We start from the raw sequence: 24,349 nt of genomic DNA on the forward strand, positions 1-24,349 counted from the left end.
GACGTCGAGGGATGTGTGGAGAAGCCAGTAGCGACGGACGATAGGCCGGTTGAAACCCGCGTTGATGAGACACGGGTCGACTGCCTCTCCTCGTCTATACTTTTCCAACAGCTCGAGCTTGTAATCTACGAAACGCTTCATTTTCTTTGCAATCTTCCCACTGACGGTGAACAGACGTAGGGGTATCGTCTTGAGAATCGAGCGAAAGTCTCCCTCGCAGCTATCGCCGTGAATATAATCGCGTAATCGCAGCAAGTCCCGACACATTCGCGTTTGCACAAAGGTGGCAAACCTCTGCTCGGGCGTCATCATGACTGAGACGGAATGAGAGTAGACAACCTTTTTTTATTAGCCCAAATACGGACGAAGGCTCGAGTCTAACCAATGGCTGGGGTTTCTCGACCAGAGTCCACCGCAGCGACAGGTAGTCAGTTGATCGCCGATTCGCAAAAAGAAGGTCTTTGGAGGAGGCTTGAAGGTTAGGACCAGAGGTAGATCTCCCGTCAGTAGCCATTCGTAATCTGCAACGAAAGGAGTGTGAGAAACGCCTGTTTTTTTAACTCAAACACACACACACGTACAATCTTCTTCAGTCACAGAGTGACACTGATGGTCCATCTTCTCCATCTTCCTTCAATAGTCGAAGTCCTTCGCAACGTACGTCGAACGGTACCGTCCGACAACCGAGAAACGGGCGAATCAATCGGTCCGTCCAATGCTTTTGCTCTGAAAAAAATGAGAACGATTATAGAACGTATTAAAAAAATAACGAGGAAGCGTACCTTTGGACCACAATCCACCACAATTGGTGCAGAAGAAGCGGGCGCTGCCAATCTCCCGAAATATGTGAGGCGGGAAAAAACCGACTTCACGCGCAGCAAAAGTGTTGTACACTGGAAACGAAACTCTTCAAACATTTCGACGATGATGACGTCATGGGTATTACTTACGAGGATCTACCAAGCTGATCATGATGGAATGACGATCGACCATTCGCTTCGACATTTATAGTAAAGCTTTGCCTCTCACTCTCTATGACGTCATTGAACGTGTTTGAAGGCGGGCCTGACTGAAGATGCCGACAATTCACATCGTGACTACCTTCCGGATACTTTACCTAATTCAATGTTCTTAATTCCTGTTACTGAATATGAGCTTACACGGGTAATTCTTAGTTTGAAGGATTCAACAGCGGCAGGCTATGACGGTATTAAGCCGCGACCTGTGAAGTTCGCTGCAGGTTTGATATCCTGTGCACTAGCACACATATGTAATCTTGTTTTCTCCACCGGAATATTTCCTGATAGTTTAAAACTTGCTAGAGTCACTCCGCTAAGTAAAGGAACTGATGTGAAGAGCCTCTCAAATTACAGACCCATTTCCGTGCTTCCTCTGTTCTCCAAGGTAATCGAAAAGGTATTGCAGGCACGGCTCACTTCTTTTTTGAGTGGACATAATGTGTTAAGCCATATGCAGTACGGCTTCCAAAAAGGGAAGTCAACTGAGATGGCACTTCTTCGGGTGAAAGAGGATATTTTGAGCGCATTCGAAGTCGGTCACATTACCATGGGCTTATTTCTTGACATACAGAAGGCTTTTGACAGCTTACATCACGCTGTGTTATTGGACAAGCTGTCCCACTACGGCATTAGAGGCGTTGCGTTGAATCTTTTTGCAAGCTACTTGTCCGGCCGTAAACAGTATGTTGCTGTTAATAATGTAAATTCGAATGTAATGCCCGTAATATCTGGCGTTCCTCAGGGGTCAATACTTGGGCCTACACTTTTTTTACTTTTTATCAATGATATTGTCACTATCTCAAACGTTGCTAATTTTATTCTGTATGCCGACGATACCAGTATTTTCCTTTCAAGTTCCGATGTTGGCCACCTAGAAGACCAAATGAACCTTGTCATGGGAAATCTTTCTCTTTGGCTTGCTTCGAATCAGCTGAGATTAAATGTAGGTAAAACAAAATACATTTTGTTCAGAGCACGCAATAAAACCATAGCCTACGAGCCAAAAATATTATTTAATGACCGTGTTGTGGAGAGAATAAGTTGTTTTAAATTTTTGGGCGTGCTATTTGATGAACACCTCAGCTGGATTGAACATGTTCGTTATTTAAGAAGAGAAACTGCGAAAGCAGCTGGTATGATATGCAGAGTCCGCGACACCCTTCCTAGCAAAGTCAAGCGTATGCTATATTTTTCTTTAATTCATTCCAAAGTGTATTATTGCCTGTTGGTATGGGGTACGGTGGCATTTACTCATTTATCTAGCCTGTTGAGAGTGCAGAAAAAAGCCGTTCGTGCAGTCGATAGTGCTGGGCACTTTGTCAGTTCTGGACCACTGTTTAAAAAATATAATATTCTTACTGTGACGCAGCTTTTTACCTACAAGTTGTTAGTGATGATCTTTTGTGGAGTGTCTGAAAATCGAGAATCCTTTTTTTCATCCTTCAGTTTGAGTGCTCACTCTGTGCCTTATCTTCTCCGACATTCATATAAATTACGAGTTCCCACTGGCCGTACTAACTACTCTCATGATAAGATAAGTGTGTTAGTAGCTAAGTATTACAATGAATATTGTAACCAATTTTCTAATGTTTCTCTTGCTGTGTTCAAGAAAAACATAATGCGGACGTTGATGCAATGATCACATTACTCTTTTTTTATTCCCTCCTTGTGCATCTTTAACTGTTTTTTTTATATTTTTTTTGCGTTTTACTTTGTGTTACTTTGCGTGTAACCTTGTGATATTGTCCTGGTGTTCTCGCCTAGACAGGGATTTGGTTCCCTTTTGCGTAGCACCAGAAAACAAATAAACAAGAATCACAAATCACAAACATGTTCGGACACGGGCGGCGAAGTCGCCCCTGGACACACTCGTTCCTCTCACCCTCTCTATGACGTCATTGAACGTGTCTGAACATGTTTGGACGTGTTTAGACACAGGCGTCGAAGTCGTCCCTGGACACACTACTTCCCCTCTCTCTCTCTATGACGTCATTGAACGTGTTTGAACATGTTTGAACGTGTTTGAACATGTTGTGACGTGTGTAGACACGAACCCCGCAATACGAAAAACGTCACGCAGTACGAATTAGATTGGTGGTTAGTGTGTCGCACCCAGTGTAGAAGGATCCTGGGTTCGAATCCCAGTCTGGGTCTTCTTGTCGTCATGTACAAGTCGTCCCAGAGTGTTAGCTTGAAATTAGTGTAATGTTTTATTCAACGCCGATGACATCATTGTCATATGCGACATCGCAAAAAGGCGCGAAAGACGGAAGGCGGGGTGGTCAAAGTACAGACGACACCGTCGCAATGCGAGGAGGAGGAGAGCGGTGTAGCGACTATAAAAGGTGCGCTGGTTCTACGACGATTGATCGACAGCCCATGAGGGGCATTCATCCACGACGTGAGTCGTTTCGTGGACCAAAATGTAAGTTGACCGTCTCTGCTGTGAGAGTGTATTCTATGCATGACATTGTTTTTTCAGGAACCAATAGCCGCTGTCACCGCATGACACTGAACACAGGAACTCATCCCATCCTCTCTCATCATCATCAATCTCAAGCGTTCCTCAACTGAAGGGAAAAGTGAGCATTGTTTCGTGAGGGGGAATCTCGTACTGATTTTGTTTGACCGCAGTGCCGCGCTGTCTCGTATGTCAGTACGACCCCATCGACGCCATGCTCGTGGCCGTAGAAAGAGAGCACGAAGCTAGAATAGAGAATCTCGGTAATAGCCCAGTCGTCCTTTCAGATGACGACGACAACAGAGTCAGTAGTCCGCCTTTCGTAATACCTGAAACGGACGACGACGAATCCCTAGATGGACATGACAATGCAGACGAATTGCTCATGTGGGAAGGGGATCAGTCGTATGCAGATTTCATTCCTCTGTCTGGTAGGGTTCGAGATGAATCACCAGATGCAAGCCCAGAATTTCGAAACGAAGCTGAGCCTGTCCAGGGTCGTAGAATCGTTGAATTGAGAGAACACGTCGTAGAGAATCATCCCTCCGTCACGGAGAGACGATTCCTTCCTTTCTTTGTCACAGATGAGGCATTTGACGGAACGGCTACTAGGTACACGCTTCTCTGTTCCCCGCACGACGACAACGTCGACGATTTGCGACTCTATCTACCGAGCATAGCTCCAGTAATCACGCGCGTCCTCGAAGCATATCCCATGCCTTTCAAATTTTGTCTGTGCTCGAAAGCGCTCATGGTTAAGGACGGAGCCGACGGGTTGACTTCTCATCTCCTTCACGTGAACCTTCACATTAGAGTGGTTCATAACCGTCAAGAAATCGAAGGCGCGATAAATGCTGCTATCGCAGAATCCTCGCAACGCGTAAAAAACTATGCGAGAGAAGGGTCTGGTTTCACCTCGAACGACGTCCAATGTGTCGACTTAAAACTAACGCGTTTGAAACCGAAGCGGATTGGGTGCACGATCGAGCTTCCCGAAATGTTGAAGAAAAAAACAAAGACTCTCACAAACGTCAAACTTCCACCGAATCACGAAAACGAGTGTTTCAAGTACAGCGTGCTGGCACTCTTGCATCCGTTGAGGAGCAAACCAAACCTTCATGTTAGATACCACAAATACATGAATCCTTCGAATCCGGAGACGCGCGTAACGTACTGGCCACCCTGCTTCCCAGTCACTTACGAAGACATTGCCCTGTGGGAGAGAAAAAACAAAATCTCCGTGTACATCTACGTGTTCGACGAGCAGACGAGTTCGATATCTACCGGACGGGTTCCCTGCACGCTCTATCAGGACAAAGTCCACCTGCTCGAGGTTAGGGAGCATTTCTATGGGATCCGAAAATTTAGCACTTTCATGGGGCGAGGTGACTATTTTTATTGGGAGAAATGCACGAGCGGTTATAGGACGAGAGGGGCGTTGGAGCAGCACGAACGTTTGTGTCGAGACGTAAACGAAGTAATTCTCGAAATGCCAAAAGCGGGGGAGAGCGTTTCCTTCACCAAGATACAGTACATGCATCCCTATCCCTATTTCGCGGTGTTGGACACGGAAAGCATGCTGGAAAAGGACGCGCTCGTTAAGGACGCCTCGAGTGTGCACAGGATGAGCTCGTATAGCATTGTGCTAGTGAGAAGTTGTGATGGGAAAATAATGGACGTAGATGGCTATTTGGGACCCAACGCGGCAGAAAAATGCTTGCTCTCGCTCAAGCGATTTAGCGAACAAATCGATAGGCTGAACCGTCTTCCCTCACCGTTGGTCATGAGTATGGAAGACCACTTTCGGCACGCGAGCGCTACGCACTGCGAATTTTGTGGAATCGAATTTAACCGACATTCGCGGAAGGTGTCGCATCACGACCACACCCGTTTCGTAGACCCCGGTTCCTCGAATTTTGTCGCGACGCTGTGTGATACGTGTAACCTTACGTGTCGTAACACCAAAGAACTCGTCGTGTGCGTGCACAACCTGCAGTACGATTTGAGCTCCCTTCTCCGCCACATGCACGTTCTAAATCTGGGCGAACCGTGGATCTTAGCTTCGAGCTCGGAAAAGATAAGAGGGTTCAATATTGGAGATCTCCATTTCCGCGATACCACGCAGTTTTTCAACCTGTCCTTGTCGAACCTGGTGGAAACCCTTCTCGCCAGCGGTGGCGAGAGTGCGTTTCATTGTACCCGTCAAATGTTTGGTGACCGTTTCCGATGGCTTCTCAAGAAGGGAATTTACCCGTACACCTTCGTCGACAGTTTCGAAGCGTACAATTTGCCCGCACTACCGCCAAAGGAAGCTTTCAAAAGTGACCTGAACGATGAAGAGATCACGGACGAGGACTATCAGTACGCCCTCGAGATTTTCGAATTGTTCAAATGCAAGAACCTAGGAGATTACACGCGTCTCTACGTCACGCTCGACACCTGTCAGCTCTGCGACGTCGTACTGTATTTCAGGAAGATTGCGCTAGAGACGGATGGGATGGATATCTTACGTGCCATGTCCCTCGCCAGTTACGCGTGGAGCAGCGCTCTGAAGCTCACCAATGTCAAACTCGAGCTCATAAGCGACCAAGAGATGTACGAAACGATCGAGAAGGGAATCAGGGGAGGCATTTGTAACAGCTTCCACAGATACTGTCGGGCTAATCACGAGGGGTGCGACGATTACGATCCCCAGCAAGAAAAGACTTTTATCCAGTACCTCGACGTGAACAGTTTGTACCCGTACGCGATGACTTTCCATCTCCCAACAGGAGGTTTTGAGTGGGTCGATCCTTCGAGGTGGAGCGAGATTGATTTTCTCAACATTCCTCACGATTCGGAAGTGGGTTACGTCTACGTAGTAGACTTGTCGTATCCCGAAGAACTGCACGCGCTCACCAGGGATTTTCCCCTGGCACCCGAACACAGGTACGTGGACGAGAACGAACTGTCCCCCTACCAACACCACCTGAAAGATGCGTTGTCGCTGAACGCCCCTCCCACCAAGAAACTCTTGCTGACGTGCCACGACAAAGAACGCTATGTCGTTCATTATGCATTGCTCGCTCTGTACGTGAGGTTGGGTATGAAAATAAAACGTGTTCACAACATCCTCTCGTTCCACCAAGACAACTTTTTGCGAACCTTCGTGCAGAGAAACGTCGTGTTGAGGAATGCCGCGACCACGAAATTTGAGCGACTTCTGTACAAAACCATGTCGAACAGCACGTTCGGTAAGTCGATACAAAATGTGAGACGCATGAAAAGGTACGCTATAGCCTACGACAAAGAAAGCGCGCTCCGAAAAGCTAGCTCCGTCGACAGTCAGCATTTTCACATTCTGAGTGATAAGTGCATCTTATACGAGATGAAGCAACGCCGCATCAAATGCACGCACCCCCTTTACGTGGGCTTTGCCATTCTTGAAATATCCAAAGTCCGAATGTACAGCTTCATCTACGAGTCGCTCTTTTCTCGCTTGACATGTCCAGTGCAATTGATCTATAGCGACACGGACAGCATAATTTTTTCTCTCACGTGTGAAAGCCTGGAAGAGCAGCTGATGAAGATTGAGAGTGAGCTAGATCTATCTTCCTATCCGCCGGACCACCCACTTTTCAACGACGAGCACGCGAACCAGATGGGGTTCTTCAAAGACGAGACGGGGGGTGGAGTTATTCAGGAAGTCGTAGCCATCCGAGCGAAAATGTACAGCATTCTCTTGGCTGGGTCACACAAACAGATCGCGAGAGCGACAGGAGTTAAGAAGGGCGTGGTGAGGAAACATTTATTGCACGAAGTGTACCGAGATTCTCTGTTCAATGAAAAGACGGTCTCTCAGAAGCAGTGCACCATCCAGAGTATAAAGCAAACGATGTACACCATTTCGAGACTCAAGAAGAGCTTGGTCCCCTACGACGACAAGCGCTATCTCGTGGATGCCGTACACTCCTTCCCTTATGGGAGCTGCGAATACGGTAAGCTTTGTTATGTTTTGACGCGTATAGGATTACGATAGTGCTCTCTCTTTGTGCAGCAACGGAAAACCCGGAAGAGAGCCCGAGAGCGTCGTCGTCAGGCATCGAGTAACCGCGGAACAAAGAGCTGCACGCGCATGTAATCGAGAATAAAAGTTCTAGTCGAGACATGCTTCTCTCTCTCTCTCTCTCTCTCTCGCAGACAGGAGAAGTACGGGTCATCGTGGCAGTGTGGTAGCGGAATGGGTGTACGAAAAGAATTACCATTCCGTCATCGTGCTGGTGCAGTGACCCGCGCAATGACGACGCTGCGATGAAGATACCCCATATCCTTTCTCTTGAGGCAAGTCAGGGAGGGTGCAGGCATCTATCGACCAAGTCCTTTGTATGTATTCAATAAAGATGTTTCAGTGAAAGAGCACACAGAGTCTCGTCAAAGTTATTCGGACTGTTTAATGCGTTGCATGTCAATAACCAAGCGGTATTTCAATAAATCAGTGACAAAGTTGGCGATGTAGACTGCTTGCAAATGTCGCTGCTTCCGTAGAGCGTGCTTAATATGAGCGATGGCACGAGCGAGAAGGTCCACGATGTCTGCAGCGATGTAGTTGAATTCTGTGTTGGACAAGCTCACAAATTCGCTCATTAGTCCCAGGGGTCCATCCGGAACCGTTATGCAGACGTTCTTGTAACGGGCGTAAATTCGACGCACCATCTCCTGCAGCGGCCCCGGCGAGATCTCTCCTATATTGCCAAAGCCTACCATGTCTATCACGTAGCGAAAAGCAGTGATGACGAGCTCGTTGCGGGGACTTTCGCCGTTGAAACATTCCTTCCCCACTTCTTCCCAAGAAGCGTGGGTGCGGGAACAATTTTGTAAAGAGTGGTAGCTGAACATCTTCACGTAGTGATGACGCGAGCGCGGTGCGCGCTGCCTTGATACAGATAAACGCGCGCGCAAAGAAACGAGAGTAAAACCGGAACTCAGAAGCCACCCGTCGCCGCTAGGAGCGCGCGCGCAGCGGAGAGCCGAAACCGAAAACACCCGCGGCCGGCGCAGAGGGAGCTAGCAGCGCGCGCGCGCATGCGCGGACGGGTGGAGCAGAGGGCGCGCGCGCATCCATAGCAGCCGCTGCGCGTCGCCTCTCTCAGTTTCTCTCGGACCGTCGCGGAAGACGGACGTGCGCTCCGCGCGCTCGCTCAGTTGCTGGCTGGATCTCGTAGAGAGCAGACGAGTTGTTCTCCGCGCTCGCTCAGTTTCTGCCTGGAAGTTGCCGCGGGGGAAAAGGTGAGTGATTTGACGCGCTCCTTTTCTCGTATGTTTGCCGTGTTTAGCGGTGACCGCGCTCGTGCTAAGCCTTTTCTCGCATGTTTAGCGATGTGTGGTTCCCGCCTTGTGTTAGCTGCGTAGTGTTGTGGTTAGGCCTAAGCGATCGTCCCCCCGTAAGCCTTTTCCCCCCGATGTGTACTGTTTTCTGTTTAGCAGTAGCGGTTAGACCTTTTCTCTCGCATGCCTAGACTTGTTTAGCAGTGCTGTCATTTTTACCTGCCGCTAGTATCTTGTTCTCTGTCTCTCTCCTCTAGAGCTATGATGGTTTCGCCATCTGGTGTGATGCCTTGCAACTAAGTGGCCACCTGTCGTCGATCTCTGCAACTACCCGACGTCAACAAGCACTGGTCACCCCGTTGCCGTTTCTTCGCCGCGGCATCGTTGATTTTCGAATAAATTGTTTCTCTCCACTCTATTTCTATCTTTTCATTTTATTTTCTACCTATTTTTTTATTTTTATCAGCTCAAGTATCCGGAAACTCACATCTTCGTCTGGACGTGTCTTAGATGATCCCCAATTAGTGTAATGACTCCCTGGTGGGTCCTGATTAATGTGGGGGGTCCCAATTAGCTCTAATTGCTAATTAATGGCGTCCAGGCAAAGATGTGAGTTTCCGGATACTTGAGCTGATACATTACTACTGACGTATTGGTTGCGTTGTCATGAGCGTTAGGATTTTGATTGTCACAGTGTTCGGTTTCACCTTGGGAATCTAACGAGGGAGTAATTATGTTACTACTACCTCCGAGATTCGCGTTATATTTAGACATAAGGTCAGGATCTATCTGGTCCCTTGTCATTTTTTTACATTTGGTGTTATTCACAGTTTCTTCCAAGTTCCTAGTGAACTGTGCCAATTCTGACTCATGCGCGTCCGTAAGGGTCACAGTATCGCGGATAGTTTTAGCTTGCTGAGATATTTCTGCAGTTGTTTCCTCACAGTGGGCTATTAGAACTTCCAGTAATGCAGTAGAGGCGTTGCTAAGGGTTTCATTCCATTTCTTTTGAAGGGTGTGGTTCAGAGGGAAGGTTGGCTGGAGCTTAATCGCGAGTCCTTTAGGAATTTTGTTATGATCGCTATAGACTTGCAGTGCGGTACGGTGGGAATTGTAGCGTATATATTTGTCGTTTAATTGTCGGATTTTGAAAAATGCTTTTGTACTCGGGCATGGCTCATTTGGATTAGAAAAGGTACGCTCACCGGCGGTTAGTCAGTCCTGTTTACGTGCCCTCGATGTCCGTTCGGAGTGTCTTCGTCGCAGCATGGCTGCCTCTTGTGGGGTGGGCCACACTGGATCCGGGATGACCGGGGCGTCAGCTCTGCGTGGTGGAAGTTGTCGAAGCAGGTGTGGGATCAGGTCCTGGAGGTGGCGGCTCATCATCCGCACTCCTTCGAAGTTTGGGTGAAGGCCATCCGCCGCAAGCACCTGGGTTGGACGTCGTCGGTAGAAGCCATGGTCGAGGTAGAAAAGGTCCCGGGACCTCCTGCATAGCTGGACCAGCGGGCGGTTGAAGGCGTGTGCCCGTGGGTTACACTGAAACTCCCTACGCCTGTCAATGAAAGGGCGGCGTCTGTTATACGATCGAGGGAGCACAAGGGTACATACCGCCATTTCAATGCCTCCACGGGCACGGATCCTTTCGAGAAGTGTCTGGTAGTGCGAGATGGCCAACTTGGGCTCAGCGAACGGCATGTCGTTAGTCCCACAGTGTAGGACAACGACACGAACGCTGGCCGGTAGTAGGTCCACCTCCTCGATGAAGTCCAGGATACGTCCTCCGCTGCGGGACACGAACATCGTTGGTGTCGAGCGGGACCTGAAATCAAAGTGGTGGTACAGGTGCTTAGTCTGGGAGTCGCCGAGAACAGCAACTGTGGGAGCATAAAATGGATACTTCCTGACTATCTTCGGCCTGTCTGTCCTAGCAGCCATCGTAGAATAATATCTTGAGAAGTTGGAGTTGGATCGGACGGCTACGTAGTTATAGTTGAAATAAATGGGAGACAGAAGACGAAAGTAGGGGAAGTAACAAAAAAAGGGGTTTATTAAAACTTAAAAATCATAAAAGTTAGGGAGGATGTCTACGTTACGGCGGAAGCTCCGCCTTCTTCGGGACAAAAGAGCTAAATGTGGCCACGAGGCTGATAAGGGGCTTGAGAATGACGTGGTCGGTTGGGGGAAATTCCCGCCACCTGGCGGTTGTCAATTGGGGAAATTCCAGAGCGTTTTTGTGTCAGGTCCAGGAGTGGGGTCATCGTCCTTGTGGGTCAGTGGGGATTTTGATCTGCCTGAAACGAGAAAAGGCAACAGGGTCTTATCTAGGTTGTTAGACTTCTTATTGTTGACAGCATGCCAGGGTCCTCGTTAATGGCCGATCGGAATTTGTAAATTAGGTAAGATTCCCGTTGTTCCCGGGAGCGGTCGGAGGTAAAGTTCGACTGGAGAATAAAAACTGAGGCTTCGTTGATTGAATGTTCTGGTTGTTTGAAATGGCGTGAGACTGGAAGATTAGGTTTCTTGGTAACATCCGATCGGTGATTGTTGAATCTAATTCGGAAAGAAGTTTTTGTCTGACCCACGTATTGGGCCCGGCATGTGTTGCATTGGATTAGATAGATAACGTTGCATGAGTTACAGTCTACGTCTGCGTTGATCTTGACGGTAAAGTTGGAATTCGTACTTCTGACCGTTTGTGCGGTCTGCATTAACTTGCAAATCTGGCATCTCCTGCCATTACATGGATGACAGCCCGCCGGATGGCTAGTGGGTTCGCCTACTTTAGAGCGGACCAAGCTATCTTGTAAGTTACGTGTACGTCTGTAAGCGACACGTGGTGGATTAGGAAATATGTTTTTCGTGCGTTCTGACTGGAGGAGGATACTGTGGTGGCGGCTAAGTTTGTTGTTAATGTTTGGGATATTTCCGGCGAATGTTACAGTTAAGTTCATGGCATTACTTTCTGATTTGTTTTGTCTTTTCTCCAGTAAGCTTAGACGGTTTGCCTTGCGAGCTCTGTTGAGAGCATCTTGAACTAGATCGGGTGGATACTGACGACCGACAAAGGTTTGTTGCAGCTGTTCTAAATTTCTGTCCAGATCGTCGTCATTCGAGCAGATTCTCCTATACCGAAGGGCTTGACTATAGGGAATGGCCAGTTTCGTGTGGCGAGGATGACAACTATGGAATGACAAATACTGCTGAGAGTCTGTGGGTTTACGGAACAGATCAGACGTTAAAACTCCATTGGTTAGCTTAATTTGAACATCAAGAAAGCTAACAGTGACGGCAGAATAGGTGTGAGTGAAGTTAATAGAAGTATGGAACTCATTGAAATCGCGTATAAATTCCAATAGGCTGTCTTCCGAATGTGGCCAGATCATAAATATGTCATCAAGGTAGCGCTTGTATAAAGTGGGTTTGTCCTCACGCGTGTTCAAGAATGCCTCTTCTAGTGAACCCATGAATAGATTTGCATAGTTTGGTGCCATTTTAGTGCCCATAGCGGTGCCGTTGACTTGTAAATAGTGGCCATCGTTAAATTCAAATTTGTTGTTCTTTAGGATCAGTTCTAGTAGAGTAGATACGACAGATGGATCACAGGAAGAATCAGAGTACTTTGAAAAAGCCGCCTCGGCTGCAGCTATGCCATCATCGTGGGGAATATCGGTATACAGGGAAGAAACATCTAACGTAACTAGGAGACTAGATGGGGGTGGCTGACATTGATTTAGTATTTGCAGGAAGTGATTGGTGTCCTTGATATACGATGGTAGTTGCGGGGGTTTTCTTTTCTACCTCGACCATGGCTTCTACCGACGACGTCCAACCCAGGTGCTTGGGGCGGATGGCCTTCACCCAAACTTCGAAGGAGTGCGGATGATGAGCCGCCACCTCCAGGACCTGATTCCACACCTGCTTCGACAACTTCCACCACGCAGAGCTGACGCCCCGGTCATCCCGGATCCAGTGTGGCCCACCCCACAAGAGGCAGCCATGCTGCGACAAAGACACTCCGAACGGACATCGAGGGCACGTAAACAGGACTGACTAACCGCCGGTGAGCGTACCTTTTCTAATCGAAATGAGCCATGCCCGAGTACAAAAGCATTTTTCGAAATCCGACAATTAAACGACAAATATATACGCTACAATTCCCACCGTACCGCACTGCAAGTCTATAGCGATCATAACAAAATTCCTAAAGGACTCGCGATTAAGCTCCAGCCAACCTTCCCTCTGAACCACACCCTTCAAAAGAAATGGAATGAAACCCTTAGCAACGCCTCTACTGCATTACTGGAAGTTCTAATAGCCCACTGTGAGGAAACAACTGTAGAAATATCTCAGCAAGCTAAAACTATCCGCGATACTGTGACCCTTACGGACGCGCATGAGTCAGAATTGGCACAGTTCACTAGGAACTTGGAAGAAACTGTGAATAACACCAAACGTAAAAAAATGACAAGGGACCAGATAGATCCTGACCTTATGTCTAAATATAACGCGAATCTCGCAGGTAGTAGTAACATAATTACTCCCTCGTTAGATTCCCAAGGTGAAACCGAACACTGTGACAATCAAAATCCTAACGCTCATGACAACGCAACCAATACGTCACCTCAAAATGTTGTTAATTTGTCGTCCCACCCCCTCAGCGATTCTGAACTATCACTTCTTAGCCGTGGGCTTTCATTCTGCCCAAATAATAACAAGGTAGACGAATACCAACTCCATCTCGATTTAGATAATTTTGCCCGACGTATGCGTCTGAAAGAGTATTTTCATGATAAGCCTGATACAACACCCAAACCTTTCAAGCCACCGTGTGAATTTACGCCAGAGCCCAATCGCAAAAAAGCTCTTGATATATATATAAAAGCAGTTCAAAAAGATATAATTACTTCATATAATCCCTCTTCCCGCAAAACCAAACCAAATTTGAGTCAAGCCGAGCAAAGTAGTCTGTCGCATCTTAAAAAATCGGAAAACCTAATAATCAAAAGGGCAGATAAAGGTGGTGCAATTGTCGTAATGAATATGCAGGATTATATCGATGAGGGACTGCGACAATTGGCTTGTGCCACGTTTTACAAAACTTTAGACACTGATCCCACGGAACAGATTGTTTCACATATCACAAAACATCTAAAGGCATTAAAGGCCGCAAAGAAGATCGATTCGGCGGTATATGAATACCTTCTTCCCCGTAACTCAAAGCCAGGTAGATTCTACATGCTCCCAAAGATTCATAAACCGGGGAACCCCGGACGTCCAATCGTCTCCTGCAATGGGACAGCCACTGAAAAACTCTCTAGTTTCGTAGATAATCTTCTTAAGGACATACCCCCGCAACTACCATCGTACATCAAGGACACCAATCACTTCCTGCAAATACTAAATCAATGTCAGCCACCCCCATCTAGTCTCCTAGTTACGTTAGATGTTTCTTCCCTGTATACCAATATTCCCCACGATGATGGCATAGCTGCAGCCGAGGCGGCTTTTTCAAAGTACTCTGATTCTTCTTGTGATCCATCTGTCGTATCTACTCTACTAGAACTGATCCTAAAGAACAACAACTTTGAATTTAACGATGGCCACTATTTACAAGTCAACGGCACCGCTATGGGCACTAAAATGGCACCAAACTATGCAAATCTATTCATGGGTTCACTAGAAGAGGCATTCTTGAACACGCGTGAGGACAAACCCACTTTATACAAGCGCTACCTTGATGACATATTTATGATCTGGCCACATTCGGAAGACAGCCTATTGGAATTTATACGCGATTTCAATGAGTTCCATACTTCTATTAACTTCACTCACACCTATTCTGCCGTCACTGTTAGCTTTCTTGATGTTCAAATTAAGCTAACCAATTGAGTTTTAACGTCTGATCTGTTCCGTAAACCCACAGACTCTCAGCAGTATTTGTCATTCCATAGTTGTCATCCTCGCCACACGAAACTGGCCATTCCCTATAGTCAAGCCCTTCGGTATAGGAGAATCTGCTCGAATGACGACGATCTGGACAGAAATTTAGAACAGCTGCAACAAACCTTTGTCGGTCGTCAGTATCCACCCGATCTAGTTCAAGATGCTCTCAACAGAGCTCGCAAGGCAAACCGTCTAAGCTTACTGGAGAAAAGACAAAACAAATCAGAAAGTAATGCCGTGAACTTAACTGTAACATTCGCCGGAAATATCCTAAACATTAACAACATACTTAGCCGCCACCACAGTATCCTCCTCCAGTCAGAACGCATGAAAAACATATTTCCTAATCCACCACGTGTCGCTTACAGACGTACACGTAACTTACAAGATAGCTTGGTCCGCTCTAAAGTAGGCGAACCCACTAGCCATCCGGCGGGCTGTCATCCATGTAATGACAGGAGATGCCAGATTTGCAAGTTAATGCAGACCGCACAAACGGTCAGAAGTACGAATTCCAACTTTACCGTCAAGATCAACGCAGACGTAGACTGTAACTCATGCAACGTTATCTATCTAATCCAATGCAACACATGCCGGGCCCAATACGTGGGTCAGACAAAAACTTCTTTCCGAATTAGATTCAACAATCACCGATCGGATGTTACCAAGAAACCTAATCTTCCAGTCTCACGCCATTTCAAACAACCAGAACATTCAATCAACGAAGCCTCAGTTTTTATTCTCCAGTCGAACTTTACCTCCGACCGCTCCCGGGAACAACGGGAATCTTACCTAATTTACAAATTCCGATCGGCCATTAACGAGGACCCTGGCATGCTGTCAACAATAAGAAGTCTAACAACCTAGATAAGACCCTGTTGCCTTTTCTCGTTTCAGGCAGATCAAAATCCCCACTGACCCACAAGGACGATGACCCCACTCCTGGACCTGACACAAAAACGCTCTGGAATTTCCCCCAACCGACCACGTCATTCTCAAGCCCCTTATCAGCCTCGTGGCCACATTTAGCTCTTTTGTCCCGAAGAAGGCGGAGCTTCCGCCGTAACGTAGACATCCTCCCTAACTTTTATGATTTTTAAGTTTTAATAAACCCCTTTTTTTTGTTACTTCCCCTACTTTCGTCTTCTGTCTCCCATTTATTTCAACTATATATATATATATATATAATCGTCAAGGAGTATATTCATAGATGCGGGGGAATTTATTGGTGTTGGTGCATGGGGACCAAATGTGGTAAACAATTGTGTTGGGATGAAGAACAACAACAACAACTTTATTTTCGGAATGGAATTCCATTCCATTCCATTATATGTTGCTGTTACTGGTGCGCTTTGCATAGGAGGTGGTTCTTTAACTTTTTTTTGAAACATCCAAATGTACTTACCAACCGAATATCAGATGGTAGTGAGTTCCAAAGACGGGAAGTGTTGTAGGCAAAGGAGAAGCATCCATAATTGGTACGTATAGGGGGAACGTGTAACGTTTGAGTTGATGTGCTTCCTGTATGTACAATTGGTTGCAGAGGTGTTAGTGTTATGGAGTCTATTGCAACTAGGTTATTTATAATTTTATATGCTAATTGAAGTGATCTGAGCGCAATATATTTCTCCATAGTTAATATTTGAAGAGTATCATAGGCGAATGATATGGGGTGATGTCTGTTAAGAAACAGTATGATTCGCAAGACATTATCTACGATGGTTTCGACAGGCCGTATAGATGTTTTATATGTTAGTCCATAAATTGTTATGCCGTATGATATGTGAGAGTGTACAAATGAGTTATAGATCATTAGTAATGTCTTAGTGTTAAATATGTATCTCAAACGGTATAGAATGGGGATGTATGCCCTGATCTTCTGACAGGTAGAGTTAATATGCTTTTTCCATGAGAGGTCTCGTTCAAATATGATGCCGAGAAATTTGGAATCGTTAACTTTCTGTAGTGCTTCGTTGAATATCTTCAGATTGAATGTTGTACGTAGTGGTTTGTTTTTTGGTTTAAAAATAATGTAATTAGATTTTTTTAAGTTAATGACTAGTCGATTGGTCGAAATCCAGTGTGATAATTTTTGGAGGGCTGTGTTACCTAGTTCATATAAGTGTGTTATATCTTTGCTTGTCAAGAACAGGTTGGTGTCATCTGCGTAGAGGATTGCTTTACATCCAAGAAAGTTAGGTAGATCATTGATGTAAACTAGGAAGAGGAATGGACCTAAAATGGATCCCTGAGGGACGCCACAGTTAATCTCGCTTGGTTCTGATTTTCCTTTACCTAGTGTAACGTATTTTTTGCGATTGGATAGGTAACTTTTTAGAAGATTAAGGGGTGTGCCTCTCACGTCGTATTTGGACAGTTTCTGAAGTAAGATGGAGTGGTCAAGCAGATCAAATGCTTTGGTGAGGTCAATGAATATTCCTAAGGAAAGGCAGTTAATTTCTATATTTCGTTTTATATTTTCACTGACGTTAAGTAAGGCTAGTTCTGTGGATTTTCCCTTAGTAAAACCATATTGTGTTTTTGATAATAGATTTCTTGATGTAAAGAATTTTTCCAGTCGGTTGAGAATTAGTCTTTCGAATACCTTGGATATCGCTGGCACGATGGCGATAGGCTTGTAGTTTTCAGGTTTTGTTCTGTCTCCTTTCTTATAAATGGGGTTTATTTTGGCTATTTTGAGTTGGTCTGGAAATATCCCGGCTTCAAATGAGTAGTTAATGATGTTAGCAAGCGTTGGAGCTATAATGTTATCTATTTGTTTAAGAGTGTTTATGGGAAGGTTGTGATGCCCTAGGGATGTGGTGTTACGTAATGATTGTATGATGCTGAGAACTTGGGGATCGGTAGGATTTAGAAAAAAAGAATCTTCGTTATTAGGTACATCGGGCTGCTGTACGTCCGGGCTTGTGGGATGTCGTTCAACAGTATTGGCAACACCGGTAAACTAGTCATTTAGTATCCCTGCTATACCATGTTCACTCGTTTCATATGTACCGTGTTTACTTTGAATCGCCGCTATAGGCGATTTAGTTGTGTGTTTGTTTAGCGCTGAGTTTATCACCTTCCAGGTATCTTTGATGTTACCGGTTGCTTCAGTTATTCTTGTTGCGAAGGATGCTTGTTTTCAGGCCTTGCTGATGTGGGTTAACATGTTACGATATTTTTTATATTTATTTATATATATTTATATATTTAGGATAGTCAAGTTGCCAGGATTGTCGCGAACGTTTTGATATAGATTATTTTTGTGGTTGATAGATTTCTTCATGACAGATGTAATCCACGGCTGTCGTATTAATTGCCTCTTGGAGAGTGTTTTGGTGTGTGAGCTATTGTAAATGGCTCTGCTTATTACATGTGTCAGATTTGCGTACTGCTCGTTGGGTGTGCATTGTCCGATTACAGTGTCCCAAGATGTGTCCTGGAGGATAAGTTTTAATATTTCCTTGTCTAGGATAACACAAGTGTATTTCACATTCACAATTCTCATTGAAACTGACGAAAATTTCTGAATCCGAGTCTGAGTCTGTCTGAGTCGACAATTTTGGAGAAATACCACATTGAAAACAACAAGAAGTTAGTGGGTTTCAATGAGAAATCATTGTAAATGTCAATGGGAACGAAGTGGAACCGCGCTCGGTCGCACCCATTGGAAGCCAGCCTAGTTTCCCATTGGCCAAATGTACAGCAGCAAGGATTTTCCCATTAAAGTCGCATTAAAATTCTCGTGGCCGATGCACTTTTTGAATGTGCAGTGATTATCCTGTTGCATCAGAAAGCATGTTTTCGCTATAAATAATTATACAAAATACCGTTCATGCGTGAACATTTATTATTACACCTATAACAATACAGTAGATGTGAAAATATTGCAAGTGGCAGATACAAAAGTGAAAGTTATTTGTGATATTTTCTATGAGAGCGAATATTCACTAAGCGGTTGAAAATCGCTAGCAAGACATACTAAACAGCAAGAATAGAAACCTAAATGAGCACTTACATGTTGTGAAAGCATTCTGTCCATCGTCAACAACGTTGAACGAATTGGCAGTGTGATTTCTCATTGAATCGCATTAAAATTTCGGGAAGAAATTAATGAAATCGTGCCAACTATTTCCAGCAGGGATGGCTGAAGCAGATCCCATCTCAATAGGAGCGCTTTGTTGTTTTGAGTGTTTGAATTTTGGCGGATATCACATTGTTGAGTCTCGTGGTTTCTGCAGCTCCACTACCGTTCAGCCCCAAACAGTGGAATCATCTTTCCAAAGTGCGACGCCAATCTGGGATTCATCTTTATGAAACCGTGAGTGTTACTCTGCTTCTTAAAGGGACAATCTCATCCTCCCGGCCGATTCCGAAATTACAGCGCTGTTTTACTCGTCATTCATCGCGATCAATAACCTGAAAACCGACGTGCATTAGTGGAGTAGTGTCTATGAAATGTGATGTAATGCATGGCAAGAGCAGCGCCGGATGCTGAGAGTATGCAGGAATTCCATATCTGAAAATCGGACAAAAATGTCACACAGACGAGATCAATCAGGAAACACGCTTTGGGGACCGGCGTCCTGACGTCTGCAAGTCACGGAAGTCAATCATCGGCTTGTGGAATGTCATTCATTTATCAATGTCATTTAGGTTATCGCTGATGCGTATCGTAATGCCAGGAAGGTAACAGCGTGTTTCCCGTAACATGGTCGCTTCAAAACTCTCACTTATACGCGAACACCAGCGTGTTTATAGAGGTATTTTCACTTTGTATATTGGGATGCGAAAGCGAAGTACACGAGCTTGGAGTCAATCGCCTGCACAGCGCTCCGGTTGGTTTACCTGGCCTAGGCTATCATGGTGTTGCTTTTCTCTCTCTTTAATTTAAATACCTTAAAAGCCTAGATGGCATTTCATAAGGTTACAGTAAGAACTGCGTTTCACGATTCCTCACAAAATTGTCATATTCAAAAGAATGTACAGTGTGCAGAGCCAGTGAATTCCATTCTCATGTGGCAGTTTTTGCATAGGTCAGTGGTAGCAGTAGTCAGTGCAGGTTGGAGCTTAACTGAACGGTCAAGACGGCTTGAAGAGTGGTATGCCATTTATAAGTGCAAGGAATCCGAATGAAGTAATTTATACAAATCAGACAGTCTGCTCACTTTACTTCTATTTTCTAGAACAGGAATGCTTTGACTTTTCTTAAACTCAGACTGGAACGATCAGTTTTTTCTATATAAATCGGACGGCTCAATTTTGAAGTAACTCAAGACAATCTTTAAGGTAGTTTAGATGAAGGCTCCATATCACAGACGCATATTCTATGTTTGAGCGGACAAGTTCTGCGGACAAACTTGTGCTGGTGCTAGGTACAACGTTCTTCTTAAGAATTGTAATGTTTCCAATGTAATGTGGCATATTGCCGAAATGTGGCAATTCCATTTAAGATTACTCGTAAAATGAACACCGAAGTACTTCATATATGACACTTTCTCTAGATCAGTACTATTCAGCGCGTAATTAAATGTATACCGTCTCGAAGATCTTGAGAATGTAACACATTTGTTTTTCTCACGTTACCTCCCATCTGCCACTTATTACACAAATTTTGAATAATATTAAGGTCGTCCTGCAATGCTACAGAGCCGACATCACTAGCTACTGTACAATAAAGGACCAAATCGTGTGCATACATTCTGACACATGATCGAACTGAGGTGGGCAAATCCTTAGTGTAGATTAAGAACACGAGCAATCCACAAATCGAGCCCAGAGGCATTCGTGATATCACTTTGGAATAACCTGATAATGATTCCCCCATCTTACACTTTGCGTCCTATTGCAATGAAGCGACCTTATCTAATTTACTACGCTATAGTGTAGATTGAGAGCGTTAAGTTTATTAATAATACGACGATGGGGCACAGGATCAAATTATATGGCAAAATCAGTGAAAATGGCATCCACCTGCTCACGCCTATTAAAAGAAGTAAACATGTCTGTTACACATTCGTGAAGTTGTGCCTCACAAGAGTTATAGCTCCTGGACCCGTGTTGATTTCACAAACAGGAAATTATGAGAAACTATGCGCTTCATAACAAGAGAAAAGAACAATATGTTCGATGACCTTACACAAAACACAGGTAAGTGAAATAGGCCTAAAATTCTGAAGACGCGACGACGATTTGTGCTTTGGATTGGGATAACTATTGCATGTTTGTGGTCATTGGGAATTTCAGGTCTACCAACGGACTGTTGAAGTGATGCACCAAGGATTTTACTAGAAACGATAGCGATCATGTTCAGGACTTTCGCAGACATATCATTAGAACCGGGAGATCATGATAATCGTAAATTACGAATTACTTCATGGACACCATTGGGGGATATCTCGAATGAGCTCAGCATTTCACTTTGTGACCCTAAATTTGGAGAAAGGTACGTACGGTTTCGCGATTGAACACAGAATAAAAATACTAATTAAACGTTTCAGCTGGAAGCTTTTCTTCTATGGGCTGGTTTTCGCTGACTACGACCGCACATCTACCATGCTTCGTTAGGTGCAGTGGCAGTGACAATCTTTAAAGCAGTAGTAATCACTGACCACTAGTATCCAGAAACATACAAGGGGTCTGGATGCCCTTAAACTGGCAATTACAGCTAATTCAGGCCACCCACAGGAAATAGAATGATCCAGTGAGTCAGCACACTAATTGGGGAGTATCTAACTCGTGTCCACACCACCATGCATCTTTCCTAATATTCTTAGTCATAAAAAATAAAAAAAGAGATAGAAATAGAGTGCAGAGAAACAAATTCATTTAAAATAAATGACAACGTCTCGAAGAAAGCGGACGAGAATGGCCACTGGCCATCGCTGGGTCGACGGTTGCAGAGACAGGCGACCAGCTACTAGCAAAACATCATACCACGTAGCGCCTACATCCTTCGTGTGACCACTAGTTCTGGGCATCCTGGGACGCCAGGTGTGACATTAACATGGCAGGTATGGGCAGGTTAGCACAGTTCTGAACAAGCAAACACATAGGGTAATACAAACTTTTGTGGAAGGAAGAACAAAATATGCTAACAAGGGACACATTCAATAGCTAATGCAAAAAGAGCTAAGCACAGAACAACTGTCCACTGTTCACCACAGAAACAGTCAGGAGCGTAGAACGACATGTCTGTTCCACTCGAGAGCCAGCTACAGAACTGAATCGTGGGGGTTTGTTCTCCTGTATGAAGTCAAGCATCTGTCCCCCTTGTGGTTACTGTGCAAAGTAATTTCATTGCAAAATTATCAAGAATCATGCGAGCACTACTATCCTTCCTCAGGCCAAGGCAGCTTTCATGAAAGACAGTAGATGGCGGGCAGGTGTGGACAGGAACAAAAACCACCGCGCGACATGCACGTGCACGTCACTGCTACTCGCAAACAATGCGGGGACGAAGTTATCATGAACAGGACAGTGCAGCACGTCTGTTCATCAGAGAGGCACGTTGAGAACTGAACCGTGAAGCTTTTTTCTCCACTAAAAGCGACACATCTCACCTCCTTGCTGTTATTTTCTAACAAATTTAAACTTGCTGTTATTAAACATCTTGCTGTTATTAAAAACCTCCTTGCTGGTATTTAAACAAATCTAATTGCAAAACTTAGGAATCATTCTAGCGCAACTCCCATCCTGATCAAGGGTATAGTAGCACAATCTTCATCATCCAGACAAGAATTATTAACCAGAATCTTTCTTGTCAAAAAGAAAAATACAGAACGACTAGCTAGATGTGTCAACAAAGGAAAGCATGCATCATAAGACAGAACAGGTCTGGGCACGTCAGGAGAATGCTAAACGAGCACTGTCACACTAGAAAAAATTGCATGACTGCTGGGCGACAAAGGAAAGTAAGCAAAGAGAAACACTTGAACAAAGTGGAAAAGACACTCACACCAGCATCGAACCATTTTCATGTACACAGAACTCCCTCATCATCAACATGCTCGACACAAAATCCAGCAGAATCAATGCACACCATCCACCAGTTACCCACACGTCCCCCACGTCCGTACCCTGTGATAGGAGAATGGAAAACTACATCCCACTGAGGCTACACTTTTACACTAACAGCCAACACCACTGCTAGGGACAGAATCAACGTGCGCCATCCACCACTAAGGAGTAACCCTGGCAGACCGGACACAGGAGTCGTTGTTCATCTGCAGAGAGGGGTTGAAGATTGTCGGCGGGGTGTCTCTCTCGCAGGGTCAAGCCGCGGAACGGCAACGGAGTGGCAGTGGGGTCGGCATTCCGGAGGGGGTGGGGCTGTGATGACCACTTATTATGAGAAGCCCACGATACGGGGTAGCCAAGGTGGACCACGGTCCACGTCGCCACGGGATTCTTTCTCGGACCTGGGGACCGAGATCGTGCTTGATCAAATGGAGGACGGGGCAGAGATCCTCGACGGGAAGTGTGACGTACACTGGAGCGCTGTCTCTGTCTTTGCATGCTGGAATTAAATAAGAAGGTAAAGCAATAAGAGGGTAACTCCACACTGCGAGCGCCTGGAAAGGTACTCCCCACATTACAAGTGGAAGACCGCGTAACGGAAATCGCACAAAAACACTACAACGCGAGCACCAGGTTCTGGTGACCGAAATAGTGACTGCTACGTGCGCGGAGTGCGGGGACGCATACTGTAGCAACTGGAAGCAGGTCCGGTCGGATCCTGACATAGTTGAGGCTGTGAGGGCCCTTCTGGGTTCCTCACTGCTGCGATTGCCTTCTGTGGGAATACAAAGGGATCAAATACTCTGGGAACGACAACACGTTAGAAATACGGTTTTGCTCGTCCACGCCAGCTGAAAGCCAGTACTCAGAGACTGTTCCCGCTGACCGTGTAATGCGGTTCTAAAGCCAGTTTGGCGACAGCGGGAGCTTTAGTCGGGCTATGCTAGGAAAGCAACGTGATGATGACATCATCCGTGATTTTCATGTCAGCCTGATAGGCCGTCTGGGTGCTTGGAAGAACAACACATTAGAAGCATGGTTTGCTCATCACAACCAGCTAAAAGCAGGCACTTAATAGAGTAGAAGCAAAATTTGCTAGGAAGATATCGTGAAAGTACGATCTTCCCATGCTATCGGAGCTATCAAAGCGATATGCTCGGAGATACAAGCGTAAGGGGTGTGGCACTAGCGGGGATAGCTCGTGCAACACATCAGATACCACTGCAACCTACAGGATGCGCTTGAATATGGCATGAATGTTATTTCCCATGTTGGTCTGATACGCCGTCTGGTTACGAAGTCTGATAATGGCTTACAGACCGCGTCCTCCTGAAAGGAAGCCACCGAAATGCATGTCGCAACGGCGCGTGCAGCTATGCTTACGGCGGCGAAACCAACCTAGCATCAAAGCGCACCGTCATTAGAGTGCACAGCTTGGTTGCGCGTTGCTAACAACTCTGCCGTTGAGGAAGCGTCGGGCTACGGCCCTGGAGGCACTGCAGACACCATAACCCAATCAACCTGACTACACGGGTTACCGAGTGTCAGGACTCCGTCCGACCGAAGCAAGCGGTTGGAGAAGCAATCTTCCTTGGGG

At 45.6% G+C, this 24,349-nt stretch overlaps 1 protein-coding gene across 2 annotated transcripts in view; it reads left to right on the forward strand.

The window, feature by feature from the left end:
- Positions 1-24,349, forward strand: part of LOC135373900 (uncharacterized) — a 153,866-nt gene that overhangs the window by 18,018 nt on the left and 111,499 nt on the right. For both annotated transcript variants that reach the window (XM_064606944.1, XM_064606954.1), the window contains exon 3: positions 18,975-19,054. In XM_064606944.1, the coding sequence (XP_064463014.1) occupies positions 18,975-19,054 (80 nt within the window). The remainder of the gene's footprint in view (positions 1-18,974; positions 19,055-24,349) is intronic.

The sequence above is a fragment of the Ornithodoros turicata genome, chromosome 1, assembly GCF_037126465.1.
Source record: "Ornithodoros turicata isolate Travis chromosome 1, ASM3712646v1, whole genome shotgun sequence".
Taxonomy (NCBI): Eukaryota; Metazoa; Arthropoda; class Arachnida; order Ixodida; family Argasidae; genus Ornithodoros; species Ornithodoros turicata.